Raw genomic sequence first — 14713 nt, forward strand, 5'->3', positions numbered from 1 at the left:
TTCCATCTGGGCTTGACGTTTGGTACCTACTTCATATACAGGGCCAGGTCAGTGGCCAGAATAGCCCTCTCGATCATCTTCAGAGTGGCTTTGTACTCGTCCAGGGAGAGACCGCTCAGGATCTGGTTTCCCTGGAGAGAGAGAGAGAGAGAGAAAACAGCACAAACAGCTCTGTATTTTATTTAATGATTTACACTTACATACATGAGGGTTTGACTGTGTGTGTGTGTGTGTGTGTGTGTGTGTGTGTGTGTGTGTGTGTGTGTGTGTGTGTGTGTGTGTGTGTGTGTGTGTGTGTGTGTGCGGCGCGCGCGCACATGAGCTTACATCTGTGTGAATATGTCTGAATGTGTCCTGCAGCAATGGGGTTAAGTGGTGCTGTGGAGTTCAGAGTGCATTTAGAGTTTGTTTAGAGGCCATAAAGATCAGAGCAGGCTGTAAGTCACTAGATTTTATTGTGCCGTCAGAGGGTTCTGGGTAGGCTTTATACATAATAAAAAAAGATTCAGCATCCTGCAGCAAGCAGGCAACAACATTAAGGCCTGTGAACATCCACTAGCACGCCATTCTTTCCCTGTGCTGAAACCGTTGGCAGTCTCAGGTTGAAATGATTTGAACTGTGACCAGTTTGAGGATGACCATTCAAAGTGCTTTCAGCCTGAATATAGTTTTATGTGACATACACATCAAGGATCACATTGTTTATGTAAAGGCTTATGTTATAAATCCATTGTTTTAAGGTTTCAAGGCTCTGTGTACAAGGTTTTATCTAACCAGGTTTAGAGACATAAATCTCAGAAATTACTACCTTCACCCTAATATTAGTCTGGCATTGCACCAGCCAGACCTTCCTCCTCAGCAAGGTCTGTGTAAATGTGTGTGAATGTCTATCTGATGAGCAGGTGGCACCTTGTACGGCATCCTCAGCTACAGTGTGTGAATGGTGAATGGTTCCTGTACTATGTAAAAGTGCTTTGAGTAGTCGTTAAGACCCAGAAGTGGAACGTTGTGGATATAGACTACCCTAATACAGAAAAATCCTGTTTAAATAGTGCACAGTTGTCTTTGGAACTACCTTCTACAAAAGTAAAAGTCTATTGAAACAGTTACCAGCAGGTCCGGTGGATTACCCAGAGTAAAAGCCTGGTATGTCACACCAGAAAGTGGCACAGCAAAGTTCATCCACGTGTCCTCATGGAACAAGTAATGCAAGAATCTTGGTTACGTAGTGACTACTGCAGCCATTGCACTCGATGGGCAGGCAGCTGTATTTCTATCAATGATGCTTGGTGCTCAAACGCAGTCAGAGTTGATGAACAATGTTCCGCAGATGTCAAATCTTCATCTAGAGATCAAGGGCGTAACTTTGGGTTCAACACTGGTGGAGGTTGAGATCTCCACCTATCTTGCGTGGCAGTCTGTTTCATCATTGGGGGAACAAATTCTAACCGGTGGGTCTTGCCCCTTGTTCTTTAAGTGTACTAAAAGTAGCATATCACATGACATGGTTTATTTAATAAATTCAACAATACAATCATGCTTTTTTTCAACAATCTGTTGTACTGGAATCAAACTGTGTCCAACACCCTACAAGTATAGGATTAGAACACCATGTTTGAAACACATGTACATGAAATTATAAATATATTCAGAACAATACCAGTGGCACCAAAACTTGCGACTTGCTCTGTGGGTAGAGTAACAAACGTGTTGCGCTGCAACAACAAGCACGTATGTATTGAGGAAGTGGATCAGATGATTGATCGTGGAGGTAAAGACTTCACTAACCAGCGTTGCGCCTTTTAATTTTGAAAGAGCAACGGCCCATGGGAAAACTCCAAATGCAATTAAGGGAGTTAATGAAGTCATCAGTAGTCACATGACAAAACAACAGCCTGTTCTCATGAACTATTCGTACATATAGCTATGAAAATTAAGCACTGTAATTCCTATGTATTCTTACAGATTTATTACTGTCAGCCCCACATTGACTGCTGCTGTATAAGAATGCTCGGTAACACTTTATAATAATGGTACATGAATTAGCATGACTTCATGCATGAAAAATCATGACTTCATTCACGTAGAATTTCATGAACTATCAGGAATGTACAATGAATGAATGAATAATTTGTATTTTATTATGCATACAATAAAATATGCCCAGCCCACACAGACTTACAAGACACCATTACCTAGGACAAAGGACCAGATGCCAAAGTAACTACATACCCTAAACAAATAAACCTTCTAGTCTTTTTTGCCAAGCTTTAGAAACAAAAGTCGCCAACTTCATAAATATTAAATTTAAACAACCACTCCAATTGGTCATCATCCGTGCACCAGAACCGTACAAGGATTAATAGTATCTCATGCATGACTTAATGCAGGAACAATATGTTAATTAATGCATCAATGAAGGTATTTTAATCTTCATGTTCATATTAATGATGTTCATGTCTTCTTTATTGGTAAATCAGTACTTAAAGTGACAGGCTAAAGAAACTGAATGTAGTGTTGTAATCATGATTAACTAAACATGACTTCATCATGTTTGTGGCCCTTCAAATAAAGTGCTGACCTGCTCCATCATTAACATTGATAAATAAGATATGATTAACAGTGCCATATGCAGCAATCCTCTTTGTGACCCCTCAAATGGAAAATGAAAAAATGTCAAGACATTTCTGGTGTTCAGACACACCTCATGTCGTTATGCATAAAGCAACTATAAAAATGCATCTGCAGTACGTTGTGTCAAAGTAGTGACCTCAGTATCATTTTGCCAACCCGCTCCTTTAATTCTTAATAAATTTAATTGTATGACACCATTAATCATATCACATCTCATTTATCAATGTTAAAGATAGAGCAGGTGAGCACTTTATTTGAAGGGCCACAAACATGATGAAGTAATGAAGAAGTCATGTTTAGTTAATTATGATTACAACACCACAATTCTTCAGAATATACAGTATGTAGAGTTCAGTTTTTTAAAGAAGACATGAACATCATTATTATAAAGTGTTACAGAGCGCTCTGGTCAGCATAGTGAGGGAATTGGTGTGCAATTTTATTTTTTTCAAAACTTGCATGTCCACACTCTTACCAGGGGAAACAATACTCTGGACCGTGTTGGCCCTGGACCCTGGACCACCTGGCGTCTACAAAGCCCTCTCCCTCAGACCACACTTCCCTGCTTCTTCTGCCCTGCTATTACCTTTCGGCCAACATGTACAGTATATCAATACTCAGTGGTGAAAGAAGTATTCACATCCTTTACTTTAAGTGACTATACAGTATATAACTTTTTAATGTTTCTGAAGCTCTGTCATTTTTCACACAATAGTCTTAAATGACCTATAACAGGAAACAAAACTAACAGTGAAAAACTAGCTATGTTTATATAGTTTTTATTAATGCCTCTAACCAAGTCTGATTTTTTTCCGCACAGTCACAGAATGATTTGCGGCAGGTAGACGGCGCTACAGTAACACATTCTGACGGGTCACAGATTTCTTTGTGACACCGGAAAAGCCTGTGTTAGAATCATCCCCGAATTGGCCCTCAGGTATGTGAAATATGTCTATTTCATTCATAAAATAACCTCAGATTGCGTGATGTGGTTGTACGTCAGTAGCCAACATTAAATTACTTCCCCCTTACATTTAGTGCAGATGTTTTATTTCTGTGTCCTTGAATTAGTTACATCCCACTACTGCCAATACTGATATATCTGCAATAAGGTGACATCGCCCTGGATTATCTATATGTCTCTTCTGATCTGTTCTGTTTTTGGGGCTCTGAACCGATAACACAGGTATGTCTCCATGCAACAAACACAGACAATAAAATCCATCTGCGTTAGAAAAACTACAACACCACACCGGATCTAGCTAGACCGGAAACAAAACAACAGGCCGCTGCACACACTTGTTTGGGCTTGCGAGCCGGCCAAAGAGTAGTAGGCTAACTCTACTTTTTGAGTGGATGGGGAGTGCTAGACGCCGAAATGGATGCCAATAAGATTCTGAATGGAAAGTTTACTTTTAAAAAGTTGCCAAATGGTTCCATTGACAAGACCAAAGTGATCTGTGTGTTTTGTCGTTGTGCACATCCAGTCTGAAATACCACTTGATGGCCAAGCACACAGCTGATGCGAATTCTCCGCCCCCTCGTCAAAGCCAGGTGATAATGGATGACTTCAGACAGAAGCACATGGATACCACAACTAAGAACAAACATACTGCAGCCATAGCTAAATGGGTCCAAGTGAGAATGTTAGTGTGAAATTGAACACTACAGTATATGCCAATGTTGTTTTCAATAAAAAAAACATTTGCACAAAACAAGCCGATCCACTTTTCCATGTTGATAAGAGCATAAAAATGAGAAAAAATAATGGGACAAAAAGAAATCAAGGGACATTTAGAATAGATAAAAAATGTGCGATTAATTGCGATTAATTGCGAGTTAACTATGACATCAATGCGATTAATCGTGATTAAATATTTTAATCGTTTGACAGCACTAGTTTTCTTTAATGTGGTAGTTGGTGGGTAGAGGGGTGGTGCAAAGAAAAGAATGATGGGTTGACTGTGTATGTGTGAGGGAGTGCACCTACAGAGCTGTTGAGGATCATGAGGCACTGGTCGAAGTGGTGATGCTCCATGGTGGAGTGGCAGTAGAGCTGGGCCAGTGGATGGTCACTCCTGGACACACAACACACACACACACACATACACACACAATGTGAGAAACACACAGTGCTTTCCCACACTTGTATATAGAGCTCAACAATGACCGCCCACTTTTTTAAAGGTTATGGTTCTGGAAGTGTTTTTCCCCATTCAACATCTCCATTGACGTTTCATTAAATGCTGATATAAAGAGTTTTTACGTCTGGAACCAAGCCAACCAGCCCCGAGATAAATCGTGAGCATAAAACATTTGATTCGGCACAAACAAAATTTGAAAACGACAAAAAATCCAAAGGTACAACACTGTGAAGGCAAGGCAAGGCAAGGCAGCTTTATTTATATAGCACATTTCAGCAACAGGGCAATTAAAAGTGCTTTACATAAAACATGAAAGAGCAGTCAGAAACAATTAAAAACAATTTAAAAACATTCAAAGTCAAGAATAAAATTTACAGTGCAGTATAAGAATTTAAAGAACTGAGAGAAACATGAAAGAGCAGTTACAAAACAATTTAAAACAATTTAAAAAACATTAAAAGACAAGAATAAAATTTACAGTGCAGTATAAGCACTGTTTGGTACTGTTAGTACTACTAGGTACTGTCAGGCACTGCTATGCACTGTTAGGCACTGTTCTAGGTACTATTAGGCCCTGTTAGGCACTATTAGGTACTGTTAGGTACTATTAGGTACTATTAGGCACTGTTCTAGGTACTGTTAGGCACTGCTATGCTTTGTTAGGCACTGTTAGGCACTGCTAGGTACTGTTAGGCACTGTTATGCACTGTTAGGCACTGCTATGCACTATTAGGCACTGCTATGCACAGTTAGGCACTGCTATGCACTGCTATGCATTATTAGGCACTGCTATGCACTGTTAGGCACTGCTATGCAAGGTTAGGCACTGCTATGCACTGTTAGGCACTGCTAGGTACTGTTAGGTACTGCTAGGTAACAAACCTTTGTAAAAACCCGGAAACAGTTTCTCATCCCGTTTCTTATAGTCAAGACGACTATTTTATTTTGTTAATAATCCAGACGACTATTTAATAGTTCAGACGACTATTTCTTAGTCCAGACGACTAAGTTTTGTTTTGTAAATAGTCCAGACGACTATTCAATAGTCCAGACGACTATCTCTTAGTCCAGATGACTAAGTTGAATTTGTTAATAGTCCAGACGACTTTTTAATAGTCCAGACAACTATTTCTTAGTCCAGACTACTAAATTTTAATTTGTCCAGACGACTATTTCTTAGTCCAGACGACTAAGTTTTATTTTGTAAAAAAATACCACTAGATAAAAGACCAGATTAAAATTGACAGTGCAGTAAAATATGTGAATACAAGTTACAGTGATAGAATGTCATACAGTGTCAACTTCAGTAAAAAATGATAAGAATTTAAAGAAAGAGCAGTTAAAACAGTTATTTAAAGATAGGCATCATCAAAAAGATAGGTCTTCAGCCTTGATTTAAAAGAACTGAGAGTTGCAGCAGACCTGCAGTTTTCTGGGAGATTGTTCCAGATATGTGGAGCATAAAAACTGAACGCTGCTTCTCCCTGTTTAGTTCTGACTCTTGGGACAACAAGAAGACCTGTCCCAGATGACCTGAGAGGTCTGGGTGGGTCATAGTGTAGTAGCAGATCAGAAATGTATTTTGGCCCTAAACCGTTTAGTGATTTATAAACCAGCAAAAGTATTTTGAAATCAATTCTTTGAGGCACTGGAAGCCAGTGTAAAGACTTCAGTACTGGAGTGATGTGTTCCACTTTCTTGGTGTTAGTGAGGACTCGGGCAGCAGCGTTCTGAATCAGCTGCAGCTGTCTGATTGATTTTTTAGGGAGACCTGTAAAGATACCGTTATAGTAGTCAAGTCTACTGAATATAAAAGCATGGACAAGTTTTTCCAAATCCTGTCCAAGTCCTTTAACCCTTGATATATTTTTAAGGTGATAATAGGCTGATTTTGTAATTGTCTTAATGTGGCTTTTAAAATTCAGGTCTGAGTCCATGACTACGCCGAGATTTCTTGCTTTGTCGGTTGTTTTTAACATTGTCGTTTGAAGCTGAGCGCTGACTTTTAATCGTTCCTCTTTTGATCCTAAAAAAACCACCTCAGTTTTTTCTTCATTTAATTTAAGAGTTGGTTTTAAGTTCTGGCACATCCAGTCATTAATTTGTTCAATGCACATATTCAGTTGTTGTATTGAGCTATAGTTCCCTGGCGATAAGGTTATGTAAATGTGTGTGTCATCTGCATAACTATGGTAACTTATTTTGTTGTTTTCCATAATCTGAGCCAGGGGAAGCATGTAGATGTTGAATAGAAGAGGCCCCAGAACAGAGCCTTGGGGAACTCTGCACGTCATACTTGCATGCTCAGATGTATAATTACCTATAGACACAAAGTAGTCCCTATTCTTTAAATAGGATTCAAACCACTTTAGTACTGAGCCAGAAAGACCAACCCAGTTTTCCAATCGGTCAAGTAATATGTCATGGTCGACCGTATCAAATGCAGCACTGAGATCAAGTAATACTAAGATTGAAATTTTGCCACTATCTGTGTTTAAGTGGATGTCATTAAAGACTTTAACAAGAGCCGTCTCAGTGCTGTGATGTGGTCGAAAACCTGACTGGAAGATATCAAAACTGTTGTTTAGTGATAAGAAAAGGTTGAGTTGTTGAAAAACGCTTTTTCTATGATTTTACTTAAAAATGGAAGGTTTGATATTGGCCTATAGTTGCTCATTAGTGTCGTGTCTAGATTGTTTTTTTTAGGAGTGGCTTAATGACTGCAGTTTTTAGGGCCTGTGGGAAAATCCCTGAGAGCAGAGATGTGTTTACAATCTGTAAAAGATCAGAAGCCAAACAATTCGAAACATTTTTGAAAACACCCGTTGGTAGAATATCAAGGCAACAGGAGGAGGTTTTCAGATGTTGTAAAATGTCCTCCAGGTTTTTATGGTTTATCGTATGAAATTGTATCATATTGGAATTTGTTTTGCCTGAACACTGTGACAACACATATCCTGTACTTGATATGGAAGCACTGACTTTTTGTCTAATTTTCTGAATTTTGTCTGTGAAGAAGGAGGCAAAGTCATTGCAAGCCTTGGTAGACAACAGTTCAGATGCTACTGGTACTGGAGGGTTAGTTAATCTATCGACAGTAGCAAACAAAGCACGTGAATTATTATTGTTTCTGGCGATAATGTCAGAGAAAAAGGACCGCCTTGCATTCCTTAGCTCCAAATTATAAATGCGAAGTCTCTCTTTATAGGTGTTATAATGGACCTGGAGATTAGTTTTTCTCCAACTGCGTTCAGCTTTTCGACACTCTCTTTTTTCTGTTCTCACCACTATAAAATTTCTCCATGGAGATCTTTTCTTACCAGAGACAGCTTTGACCTTAGTGGGAGCAATAGCATCAATAACATTCATAATTTTACAGTTGAAATTATCTACAAGCTCAGTGGCTGAGGCTCCAGTGAGAGTGGGTGTAGAAGTGAAAAGCTGAATGAATGATTCACTGGTGTTTTCAGTGATATACCGTTTTCTGATTAACTTTGTCTGAACACTTTTGGGCACCGAGATAGTGCCATTAAAGAAAACACAGTAATGATGAACAGAAACTATCAGAGACTTCTATGGTAGCAGCTCGCTCTAGCCGTTCTCTGGTTTGCAGGTATGGTAAACATTTCCATGGTAACAGCGATTTGAACCAATCAAAGATGTCTCTGTTACGCTTAGGATCGTGGGCAGTGCAATTTTTGCAAAAAACATGTTTCTCTTAAAACAAGGTTGATTTCACCTTTCGTTACACAACCTTGTAGCTCGCGGTCAGTCTACCCCATATGGTTTAGACATTATGGATGATAATCTAAATCCTTATGGAGAAAATAAATGGGATTTTTACTTCCGGAACCACACTGTTGAGCTCTATTCAATCATACATACACTCCTGTGACTGAGGCTCTCCTACTGTACCTCTGTATGTAGGAGTTGTTGACACCTCTGTGGTCCAGATCGTGGCAGAGAGTGGCAATCATCAGAGCCAAGACCTCCAGATCGCTCAGGTTATTCTGTCAGTGAATCAAGTCAAAGAAAAGAATGGGAGTGAAAAAACACACACACACACACACACACACACACACAAACTACATGCACATAATGGCAGCTGGTTAACAGATGATCATCTTTTGCCACAATTAAACCAAACTAAAGCCTCATGTCTGTGTACACTTAGTGCTGTTGTATAACTGTCCACACACTGTTGGCAGTGTGGGTGCTCAGCACGCAGCCTAGAGAGGACAGCAAGGCGCATGACACAGCAGCTTTAACACCAGAGCTGAAAGCATGGCTCCACCATTGTCAACACTGATATTTCAGACTGCAGTTGCTGATAGTTGACAATATTTTTTGCAGAAAATACAGATTTTATATATATATATATATATATATATATATATATATATATAATGCAATTATTGCATTTCATAAGAAATCCCAGTGATGCTCAAAGCAAACATACACAAAAAAGTATTATATACACACACACACACACACATATGTTTACTAATACATAAACATATACATACCATACCATGTAAAGAAAAGAAAGAAAGAAAGGAAAAGAAGAAAAAAAATAGAAAAGAAAACTATGTACTGCATACTGTAATATATGTACATTTAATGCAATGTACTACATTACATACACGCACACATATATACACGTATACAAAATACAGATTTTGTGTCACAGAAACGACTAGTATTCCAGGTATTCCAAACTTTTTTAATTCTTAGTGGTGTCGGAGACAATTTGAATTTTTACCAGTTCCCCCCATAGGTGTTAGCCCATTAGCTACAGATCAAATGTCCATTCAACATTACTGCCAGGTTCCAACCATTGTCCAGAGGCTCCAAAGACACTATAGGTTTTTAGGTTGATTACTTACATTCTGTGGAGCCAGTTGTTTCAATTAATGTTACAGTACTTCACAATGAGAAACAACCTGCAGAGACTTAATGGATTTATTCTTACTTTTTGTTCAAAGTTATTGCATGGTAATGCAGATGTAAGCAGGAATTGTAGGGCATTCAGGGAAGCCATTTGGGAAATAAGGGAGAATTCAGTCCTCTTGTTAATCAACTAATATTCACAGAATCATCCCATTCAGAACTCTGAATGGGTCTGATTTGACTGTGGAATGTGCCTGTGCTTTTTAACAACTGACTTAACAACATCGTTATATAGACTATGTCGAACATAGCCTGCTTATGTTACCATTGCGATGCAGCCAGGTAAGAAGTGAACCACGCAGGGTTACCCCAAATCCTGCTTCATAGTACAGGCCTCAGGTCTCTGTTCTTGATGTGGGTCCACTTGCAAACAACCCCTAACAGGATATTAGTAAAAGGCAATTTAACAAATCACCTGGTCCTAGGCAGTGATTGGCTACACTGACCTGTAAGCGTCCTGACTTGAGGAGGGTGAACATGCTCTGGGCGGTGTTGAAGGCATGCCTCCAGTTGTGATAGGCCACATTCTTCCTGTAGTTCTTCTTCACACTTAGAATCCACTTGAGTAAATTCTAAAAAATAAATAAAAGAAGAAAAAAAGAGAAAGAGCAGGAAAGGATTTATTCATCCCTTGTGAGTGACTTTTCCAGAGCTGGATGTGCACCACACAAGCACAATAGAATAGAATAGAATAAATCTTTATTGTCCACCGGGGTGGAAATTTTCCTTTGGCTCACCAGACATACAAAAAATAAACATACAAACATGTCAAACATAGTAAATTGAATATATAAAAGAAGAAAAAAAAAGATATATATATAAATATGCTTAAAATCATTGGGATCATTAGGATAGCAGCTCATATTGATGTTATCACTTGGTTTGGTTGATGATACTGATGGCATTTGGAATAAAGGATTTTTTAAAAACACTTTTTGCCAGAGGCACTCTGAAACGCCTCCCAGACTTCAGGAGCTCAAACTGGCTCGAAAGAGGGTGTGTACTATCTGCAGTGATCTTCCTAGCTTTCTTCCTCATTCTGTCAGTGTATATTTGGGTCAGATGTTTTTGGAGTTTTCCCACTATTTTGCTAGCCATTGACACTATCCTATTAAGCTTGTTCTTAAGTTTGCAGCTTAAATGGCCAAAATATTTATTGATATAATGAAGGCCAATAAACTCCATTTGAACTCAGTGCTCCTTTACAAGATAGAGCCTTCGTCCAGCCATGGCCCTACATATCTTATCAACACAGACATAAAAATAATCAGAAAAGAGTTATCTTATCCATCTACAGACCTGCCAACCTTGACTTTTTTGAGTAGCAACTTACTGAATTATTGTCCCCCAGGCTGGGGGAACTCATATTAATGATAGGGAGTAGGAATGGCTTTAGAGACATATCTCTTCTGAGGAGTCCAATATGTCCTATGGCATATGTTGAAGTGGATCTGCTGGTGATTTGGGTTCTTGGAACAATGGGAAATGTTCCTAGAACCCAAATCAATTGGGAAACTGTCTCCCAATTAATTACGTTCCCCTCCGGGCTCAGCTCTCGCTCCCATTTCTTTAGTATAGGGAGTTCTCCTACAGATACTTGCATCAGTTTAGCATAACTCCCGGATACTAATCCTCTCACCGGAGAATCAACAAGCCATTTAACGATTGGATGCATCTCAAGACTGTTTCCCCGTGGTACTCCATAACATTTTAGGGCTGATCTTAAGCGAAGATAAAGAATGAAGGATGTCCTAGGGATCTCAAAGCTAGCTCTCAGGTCTTCAAAACTTAACATACCTCCATAATTGAATAACTGGTCTAGAGTATAAATACCTCTGTCACTCCACTGGTTATAAACAAGATGTTTGCCTTTTCTGAAAGTGAAGACTCAGCACTCTGCCAGAAAATCAATGCTCTATGCTTCGTTCATCTTTGCTACGCGACATGAGTAAAACTAAACTCAAATTTTCTCTAGAGGCATCGTTAACCCCCAGCCAGGCTGTGACGTTCGGGGTGGTCAGTGTGTCAGCTCCAATCAAAGGCTCTCTTTATGAGGCCTTTCTCCGCAGGCACTCCACAGGTCAGCCACCAACACACAAGGACCTCTTCATGTGGAGAGCGTGCTGAGGACGTAAGCCAAAGCCAGCAGTGAGTGGGGTGTGGGTGTGGGGGGGCAGTGCTGGCACAGAGGGGGAGCCAGACCAGGAGAAAGCTGGGTCTGACAGACAGCGCTAATGGAGGCAGATTGTGTGAGGGATTTTTGGACGGGAAGTGTTTTAGGTGCATGGAGGCGCTGTGTGTGTGCCATGATAATATGCTATAATATACAACATAATAAAGCTTTTGTATTTTTTGTAATGTAATGCAGGCTTAGTCTCCACTTTGGGTATGTGTGTTCAAAAATATTACCTGTGGTTATGTAGTAACGGGTCACATTTTCAATTAAACGACCATTCATCTCATTTTATTCATAATGTATGTATATAGATGAGCTTTTATTTTAGTTTTTGCAAACAGGGGCCTGTACCACAAACCTAGAATAGTATGTTGTTCAGCTATCTTTGGGCACTTTGAACCTATGCTGCACGGCTAACCTGTCCACAGCCCCAATACTGAACAACTAGATCACTGGGAAACTGAGTCTTCATTCCTACAGGATCCTGAATGGGGCAAAAGTGCTGACATTACATTAAGGTGACGATTAATAAAGAGCAATAAATATTAAAAACTAAACCCTCGGTTTTTCTTTTATTAGAAAAATAATTTACACAATTAATGAGCTTCCATGATTATTAATGCATCATTTAATATAAATGCATAAACCCTATCCGGCATTAACTATCTGACGACGGGTGAAACATGTACTCATACTCGGTTGGGCTTTCAACAGATGGAGACATTTATGGGATTGTAAATGATTAAAAAAATCCCCAAATTGTCTCTCAGGTATGTAATATGTCTATTTTATACATAAAATAACTTTAGATTGCGCGATGTGGTTGTACGTCAGTAGCCAACATTAAATTACGTCCCCCTTCCATTTAGTGAAGACGTTTTATTCCTTTTACTCCGTGTTTGTGTTGGTCTACTATTTTCTTTTCCCTTGTCCCCCTGTTCCTGTGTAAAGTGTCCATGGGTTTTCATGAAATGTGCTATATTAATCTAAGTTATTATTATGTTGGTTGCTACAACAATCTCTTAATGCTTTGGCTCGTGACACAGTGACAGTAATACCCGGTTAATCTCACGAGACATCTAAAGTAGGCTAAGTTACCGTACAGTACAGGCCAAAAGTTTGGACACACCTTCTCATTCAATGCGTTTCCTTTATTTTCATGACTATTTACATTGTAGATTCTCAATGAAGGCATCAAAACTATGAATGAACAAATATGGCATTATGTACTTAACAAAAAAGTGTGAAATAACTGAAAACATGTCTTATATTTTAGATTCCTCAAAGTAGCCACCCTTTGCTTTTTTGATAGCGCTGCAAACTGTTGGTGTTTTCTTAATGAGCTTCATGAGGTAGTCACCTGAAATGGTTTTACCTTCACAGGTGTGCTTTGTCAGGGTTAATTAGTGGATTTTTTTCTGTTATTGATGGGATATGGACCATCAGTTGTGTTGTGCAGAAGTCAGGTTGATACACAGCCGACAGCCCTATTGGACAGCTGTTAGAATTCATATTATGGCAAGAACCAATCAGCTAAGTAAAGTATTTCTAGTGTTGAAGTGACCATTAGGTTCATCCTGTGGGGACCACAACTCATTTTAATGAATCCTCCTGTGGACCAAAGTGTCAATGGAAAATGCTTACCTATAATCTACTTCAAAAATATTCCAGGTCAGTTCTTACCGTGTACTTCATCTGAAAGTTTTGGACCAGGTTGAGGTCGACAAACATACGAATAGTACCCAGCGTGGTTTCCGTGTCGGACAAGTCAAAGTCACTGAAGCTGAAGTCCAGGAGACGCAACGACTGGGCTGACGGCACTGTGGCTACCTTCAAACACACACACACGCATGCACACACACACACACACACACACACACATTAGGAAATTCAGGGAGGCTGTGGATTCAATGATATACACACATGAATATAAAAGTGTCATCTGCATTATTTAATTGGACTAATCACTGGTAATCTTAATCTTAATTCGTTATTTCATTTTATATGACAAAACTGACATAAAAGTGCTGCTGCAGCTTAAACTGCATCATTTTGAGAGGGTTTTACCCTGTGATGTGTAACACATACTGTATTTCTCTTGGGTAGACACCCAAAAAAATCAAGTCTGTGTCCTAAATACATCCTCTCCCTAGCAACCGAGGCAGGCCACTTAATTAGGTTATGCTGATAGTTCACCTTTCCACAAGGGGAGGATAACGGAACCAGACCTTTTGAGATGGTCATGTGCTGTCATTGTTTAAGGTTGTGACCGGTGTGAAAACTGGCTGTACCGATTGATTTTTGAAAAGCTGTCTTGAAGTACCGTCAGAAAACCAGTTAGATACTTAGAAGTGAGCTAGAGAGACATAGTTACATACGTTACTCTTGTTTCAGTTGTAATTTGAAAATTTTAAATACATTAGATAGGTCACAGTTTTGCGTAGAAAATGGGCCATATTAGATAACTCTTAGATAAAAATGTCCTGAGATAACTCCAGTTGTGATTTGACACTATAAATAAAATTGAATTGAAATTGAATTGAATTAAAGGTCATGTGGGCATGAAAGTGTACATCGTTAAATGAATAAAATTTAATTTACCGTGGTTACCTGGAGTTCCTGCGATTCTTCATCTGCAGCAGAGGCGTGATATGACAAGACCTGCAACACATATAAAAAAGATAAGGCATGCAGACTTTGGGTCATATCAGGTTCTCTGTATTAATAAGGCCTAATCACCTGCCATCTGAAATGCATCTCAAATTCTTCTGGCTTTGTGGTGAACATCAGTTTCTGATCATTTAATTTT

General features: G+C 39.2%; 1 protein-coding gene across 3 annotated transcripts in view; it reads right to left on the reverse strand.

The window, feature by feature from the left end:
* The window catches only part of pde5ab (phosphodiesterase 5A, cGMP-specific, b), a 118587-nt gene that overhangs the window by 15688 nt on the left and 88186 nt on the right, over positions 1 to 14713 (reverse strand). For 2 of the 3 annotated variants that reach the window (XM_039822910.1, XM_039822908.1), the window contains exons 12-17: positions 14506 to 14565; positions 13588 to 13734; positions 10175 to 10300; positions 8694 to 8788; positions 4625 to 4712; positions 31 to 131 (exon numbers count right to left, since the gene is read on the reverse strand). In XM_039822910.1, the coding sequence (XP_039678844.1) occupies positions 31 to 131; positions 4625 to 4712; positions 8694 to 8788; positions 10175 to 10300; positions 13588 to 13734; positions 14506 to 14565 (617 nt within the window). The remainder of the gene's footprint in view (positions 1 to 30; positions 132 to 4624; positions 4713 to 8693; positions 8789 to 10174; positions 10301 to 13587; positions 13735 to 14505; positions 14566 to 14713) is intronic. The other variant, XM_039822909.1, reaches the window with a different exon arrangement.

Source organism: Perca fluviatilis, chromosome 14 (genome assembly GCF_010015445.1).
Source record: "Perca fluviatilis chromosome 14, GENO_Pfluv_1.0, whole genome shotgun sequence".
Classification (NCBI taxonomy): Eukaryota; Metazoa; Chordata; class Actinopteri; order Perciformes; family Percidae; genus Perca; species Perca fluviatilis.